The 6661-nt window shown below is 46.1% G+C and overlaps 1 protein-coding gene across 6 annotated transcripts in view; it reads right to left on the reverse strand.

Annotated features, from left to right (window-relative positions):
• Window positions 1–6661, reverse strand: part of PKP4 (plakophilin 4) — a 245731-nt gene that overhangs the window by 2659 nt on the left and 236411 nt on the right. For all 6 annotated transcript variants that reach the window (XM_019522356.1, XM_019522358.1, XM_019522357.1 and 3 more), the window contains exon 19: window positions 4502–4633. In XM_019522356.1, coding sequence (XP_019377901.1) covers window positions 4502–4633 — 132 coding nt within the window. The remainder of the gene's footprint in view (window positions 1–4501; window positions 4634–6661) is intronic.

Here is a 6661-nt window from a genome sequence, read left to right on the forward strand (position 1 = left end):
ACGTTACTTGGGGGTGGGGAACAGGGGGGCACAGAATGCGGGTGTGGCAGTGCTGGGAGTGGAGGCTCTGATCTGCTGCCGCTTGCCTAGCTGGGATGACGGGGGGCGGGATGCAGGTAGAGCTTACTCCAGGCAGAAGGGGGCAAGTGGCAGCAGGGCATGGCCCCCACTCCCAGTGCTGCTGCACCCGCATCCTGCACCCTCCTGCACTGGCTGGCAAGCGACAGCAGGGCAGAGCTCTTGCTCCCAGTGCTGATGTGGCTGCAGCAGCGCTGGTAGCAGGGGCTATGCCTTGCTGCCGCTTGCCCAGCTGGGTTGAGGGGGACAGGATGCAGGCACAGCTCGCTCCAGGCAGAAGGGGGCAAGCAGCAGCAGGGCATAGCCCCCACTCCCAGTGCTGCTGCACCTGCATCCTGAGCCCTCCTGCACTGGCTGGCATGCAGTGGCAGGGCAAACCCCTGCTCTCAGTGCTGATGTGCATGCAGCAGCACTGGCAGTGGGGGCTCTGCCCTGCTGCTGCCCAGAGTGAGCTGTGCCTGCATTGCACCCCCCAACACCAGCTGGGCAAGCAGCAGCAGGGCATAGCCCCCATGGCTTCCCCCACTGAGGCAGAGGCAGAGGCAGAGGCAGAGGCAGGCACAGCTGGAGGAGCCATGGGAAAAGCTCCCATGGCTGCCTTGCCCGGTCCAGCCTCCTGGCACTTAAAAAAAAGAAAAAAGAGAAAACCAAAAAAAAAGCCCCGAACTCACCAGCTCCGGCAGCAGGGATTGGGGCCTCTGGGTGCTTGTGGCAGAGTCCCCCTGCACAGCACGGGGCAGTGGTGGGTAGCGGGGAATGCCCCCCCACCTGGCACCTGCACAGCAGCTATCGCATTGCATGGGCGCAGCATGGTTTGGCGGTGTACTGCACACAGTCTGGGAGCTGGGGTGGTTCCATGTGTGAGCCGGAGTCTGGCACTGCTCAGCCTCAGCTCCCAGACAGCGCGCAGCACCCTGCTGAGCCACACTGCACCCGTGCGATGTGACAGCTGCTGTGTGGGTGCCAGGCGGTGGGGTGCAATCCCCTCTGCCCCCCACTACCCTGGCGCTGCGCAGGGGGGGCTGTGCCACAAGTGCCCAGAGGCCCCAATCACCACTGCTGCATCCAGTGAGTGCGGAGCTTTAAAAAAAACAAAAAGATCCACACTCACTGGCTGCTGCAGCAGCGATTGCGGCCTCTGGGTGCTAGTGGCAGAGCCCCCCATGCAGCACGGGGCAGTGGGGATTGCTCCCCCCTGCTTGGCAGCTGTGCAGCAGCTGCCCCATGGTGTAGGTGCAGCGTGGCTCAGCAGGGCACTGTGCACTGTCTCGGAGCTGGAGTGGTTTACTTGGAGCCCGACACCACTCAGCCCCAGCTCCCAGACAGTGTGCAGCACTCTGTGGAGCCGCACTACAACCGTGCCATTGGGCAGCTGCCGTGTGGGTGCCAGGCGGGGTAGGGGGGCAATGCCCACTGCCCCCCCCACTGCCTTGTGCTGCATGGGGGGGGGCTCTGCCACGAGTACCCAGAGGCCCCAATTGCTGCTGCTGCATCTGGTGAGCGCAGGGCATTTTTTTTAAAGTGCTGGGACTAGGCTGGGGCTGACCACGACAGTCACGGGAGGCTTCTCCCGTGGCTCTCTCTGCCTGGCGAGAGGCAGGCACAGCTGGAGAAGCTGATCAGCTGTGCCTGCCTCTCCCCGGCTAATCTGAATCACCAAATCTCTCCGAATCAGCACTGAATCTTCTGAATCAGCTGAATTGATTCAAGACAGTGATCCAAATCTCTGAATCAAATCACTGTCCTTTGAATTGGCTGAATCTGAATCGAATACTTCCCATTCACACAGGCCTACTATCTAGCCACTGATGTTTTCCAGGGCCTGATACTATCTGTCTACAATGTCTTACTTTCAAAATATTAATGATAATACCTAAATTATTCACCTGGCACGCTGTTCTAAACATAACCTAAAAGGAATGTTACATTTCTTCCTTCCCATTAATTTCCATGGCATTTAGGTCAAGGCTTTCCTTACGTATAATACTTAGGTGGAATGCACACAATATTGGTATACATATTCGGCCAGGAGGCTGAAACACCTATACACCCCTGTAACACTACAAATGAACAGCTGTTAATTGCCTAAGTCAGAATACCAGGACAGAACCACTAAAGTGTTAGTATTGGTTATAACAAGGCAAATGAGAAAAAACTTTAGGGCAAGTTTTTAAGCCATTATTGTTCAATTCTAGTTCTTACTCTGATGCTAACTCCACCTGTGGCTTTTCACAGATCATCTAAAATTATATTATACCTATGATTTTCAATGCAGAAATATGTTGATATCCCATTTTAACAGGGAACACTAGCCCTGTTACAAGGAAGCAGGGTGGCCCCTTTAAATCCAGAACTTTCCAGGTGTATTTGTCCAGTTGAGCAGGGGTTAAGGATCGAGCCCTACTGGCTGGTCAGGTGACTGGAAGGGAAAGGCCAGAACCATATAAACCCTAGGTGGAGAAGGACGGGGGCAGCAGAAATGGGGACTCCTGATGACTATGGAAAAGCTATGGCAACCTCCTCAGGAAGAATGCGACAAACTGGGAGACAGAAGCCCAATCGCATGTAAGCAGGCAGTTTGCCTCTCTTACCTTTATTTTCTTTATATGGCCACAGGGGCCTATTGTTTACATTTAATGTTAAGGTCAGTGGTTTGTGGCTGAGGCTGTAGTGGAGGAGGAGGTCTCAATAGCTCCGAGGAGCAGTGTGATAGAGGGGTCAAGAAGCCCTACCGCATTAGGGGTGAAGCACTAGGGCCACAAGCCAAGAGTCACTTGAAGGGAAGCTAGGAGCTTTGAAGCCGGGTCCTAGTGGGTAGACTTAGGCGAACAGCCCCAACTATAGAGAGAAGGGCAAAGCCGGAGGGGGCTGAGGCCCAAACAGTCTGGCACCACAAAGGCGTAGTGTAGAAGGGCCAGTAGGCCTGGTGTCATGAAAAGTATGAAACGGAGGGCCATGAGCCCAAGTGGGTTAGAGAGCTACAGCTTCGGAGTCAAGCTATGCTTAGTGGGTTTTGACTGACAGGCCTAGATAGAGAGAGGCAGGGTAAACCCACAGCGGCTGAGAGCCCAACATAAAGAGAAAATTATAAACATCTGCGAGGCATGGGGCATGTCCAGGGAAGATTGGAGCGTGCATTTTGTCCTGAAGGCAACAGCTCATTATCCTACAGGTGGTGAGCCTTAGAGTCCATCTGGGAACCTTTGGGTCAGCCTCCCTCTTTAAGGACCAAGTGACATCAAGTCGTGGCAGATGAGCAAAGGGGAGGGGGGGGAAGCTGGTCTCCAAAGGAGAAGGAAAATATAGCAGGACTTGAAGGGTGCCCCACTCACTGGCCTTTAAAAATGCCGCTGGAGATGGCACCCTGTTACGCCCATCCATCTCGTAGGGGTTTTGTGAGGATGAATTGGCAAAGATTTACAAATAAATTTCCATCTGCAAAATGATACATAAGTGCTAATTTTTATGGTTAATTCACTTTTATGCACAATTAGAAAATGAGCAGTTTTATCCACATAAAGATAAGTCAAGGTTACATCTACAGCATGCATAACATTTAAATAGATACTCATTAGTACAAAAATAAGAATATGAAATAATCAGAGGAGACCCAAATAGATTACTACTTCTTTTTACCCACCCTGCTTACTTTCTATTAAAGACTACTATGATATTTACCAATGCAATAAAATCCTTATCTGGAAAAAGTACAATGAAAAATTAAATAAAGTATATATGCAACAATTCTAGCAGGACAAACAAATCTCAGACTATATATTTTTAATTCACATTTCCTTAGAAAACCACATTGTGTTTGTGACGCCACACTTGTAATGTAACACAGTGATTAACTGCCATAGAAACCATACATCATTAGTAAACAGTAGCATGAACTCATAGTTTAAAAGATAAGAGCACAATTAAGATTTGTCCCTCAGCAGCAGTTGAAGTCAAATCAGGGATTTTAAAAATAAATAAGCTTTCAAACATGGAATTTGTGTATTCCTTTTTCAATTTTTTCTTCTTGGAATGTTTTTTTGGCATGGGGTGCAAGATTCTTTGGGGGGCGTGCAAATGGAATATTTTTTTGAGGGGGAGGTTGAGATCAGTGAGATGATGAAGTCTTGGTGTATTTTTCCTAAGATTTATGAATAAAACTATAAAAATGAACTTTCTGCAACAGGCATTGGTTGATAAAAATGTTGTTTGTTATGATCAAAAGTAACTTTTTTTTAAAAGGAAGCACTGTTTTTTTAGACACTAAATCCCCATTCTCTCACATTTTTAAGACAAACATGTGAACATGTGAACTAAATCTTCTCATTCAGATACATTAGGCATTTCCATATGCATAATATGGGCTCTGTAAATAAGGCGCAGCTTAAAAGTATTTTAATTAAAGTTTGTCTAGCTGGTAACTTACCAGTATACATATCCTTATGTGTAATGACATCACCTTGGTTATTGTAATACTGCATAGAAGTTTGTGTCCTATCGTATTCTGAACGAGGTTCTCTAATTCCTAACAGTGCTGGCGATGAAGATGTGCTGCCAACTGAGGAAAAGAACATAAGAGAGAGTATCAATGTATAGGGAGAAAAAAGCACTTTAGGAAAATGAAAGTGATAGCTAGAAATCTGGTGCTCAGCTTGGCTACTGAATTATCAGCACTCAGCACTGCATGGTACACATGAAATCAAATGTTTTCAACAACCCAAGAAACATGTCTTTTAACAATGGCAGATTTGAAGTGTCAAAGTAGAAGGGCACTGTTGAATTTTAATTAATTACTAACTGTAATGCACTTTGAAGTTCTTATTATAGTAAACAGATTAATGTTATATGCACAAATTATACTTTTTCTGTACCAAAAATATAAAAGAAAGCTTGTTTCTTCTAAAACCAATCTGAAAAGGAAGACTGATAAGTAATATTTCTCAGCTGATGTCCCCTAGGGACAAGTGACAAATTACTTATCACCTGAAATGAAGTTGGCAACTTCAACAAAGTACCTGCCCTAGACTGTTTACAGCTGAATTATACCCTAGCAACCAGTTCTGATTTGAATGAGACACTTTATCTGTCTAATAAAATCTATTATATTTGAAGACCTCACTACCCACAAAATAATCAAGTGCTTACCAGTTTGAAGACTGGTTGATATTAGGTTTATTTATTTTTTATTATATTAGAATAGAAACTCTTAAATCTGTCCTGTGAAGGGGCACTGGACAGATCCTTGGAAAGAAGATGCACACTTCTGCACCTGACTGGTTGAAATGATCTATTCAAACACGCACTGAATCTGAATTCTTTGATCAGCACATAGAAGGAAAACTCCTCAGCTCAGGCTAATAATGGTTGTCAACTGATCAGAGCACAAATACGTTCATAACACAACTGCATGGTTACTTTATATTCTTACACTGAACAATTAACTTTCTCTATTTTGATTGCTTTAATATCTATATTTTGATATGCCTCCTCTGTTTTACAGAGTGGTCAATCAATCTGTCAGCAATGACAATGAACAGAACAGATCATCTCCACATTTTACATGGAGAAGAAAATTAGAGCACATCAAACCAAACAGTCTGTAAGGGAGCTAGGAAATCACTATAACTTTAATTTAAAAAATAATTTTAACTGGTGACATCTCCCCACATCCCATACCTTTTTCTTGATTTTGTTATTAGTAAGAGCTTACCAAAGACCTGAAACAGACATGGGCCTGAAACAGACAGACTTTACTCACATCAGTGGGCACATCTACATGAGATGCTTCTAGCGCAGTAGACTAATTCTATTGTGCATTAGCATGGTGGCCAAAGCCCATGCTAATGCGCAGTAGATTTAGTCTAATGTGCAGAAGCATGACAAAAAACCCATTCATCTGTGCTAATGCACAGTAGTGTAAATTACAGCATGCTACATTAGTACTTGTCATTACAGGTACTAAACAATGCACTCTAATTATGGTGTATTAATGAACATGTAGATGTGCCCACTGAAACTTTGATATTGGTCAAAATGGCATTTGAATACGTAATGGTATCCTTAGAATACCAACAATGAACCTCACTTTGAGGTCCCACTATGCCAGCATAGTCTTTCAATTAAACGTGCTCTAGTCTGCAATGGAACTGGAATTGATACTGTAGTATTCAATAAACATACTATTTATACTCCAGACTCTGAGCTCATAAGATTAACAGGTCTCCTTGTATTTCCTAGCTCTGCTGGAACATGTCCTTGGTTGTCCTCATGATTTGTCTCCACTCCTTTCTGTCAAGGGCATCATTTTCCTATTGCTAATAACTTATGTTAAGAACTCTTAGGCCAGGGGTGGGCAAAATAAGGCCTGCGGGCTGGATCCGGCCCATCAGGCCATTCTATCCGGCTGGCAGGGCCCCTAAAAAATTTAGAAAATATGTATCTGCTCCTAGTTTCCTGTCAAAGACGACAGGAACCTGGGGCAGTAGGATCCAGGGGGAGCCGCAGCAGGAGGTAGGAGCCCAGCCTAGCCCAGCCCCACCCCACCCCACCCCCAGGCATTTCTCTGCCTTCCTGCCCTGGCACTGCT

The sequence above is a fragment of the Gavialis gangeticus genome, unplaced genomic scaffold (assembly GCF_001723915.1).
Source record: "Gavialis gangeticus isolate Ggan-Ray unplaced genomic scaffold, GavGan_comp1, whole genome shotgun sequence".
Taxonomy (NCBI): Eukaryota; Metazoa; Chordata; order Crocodylia; family Gavialidae; genus Gavialis; species Gavialis gangeticus.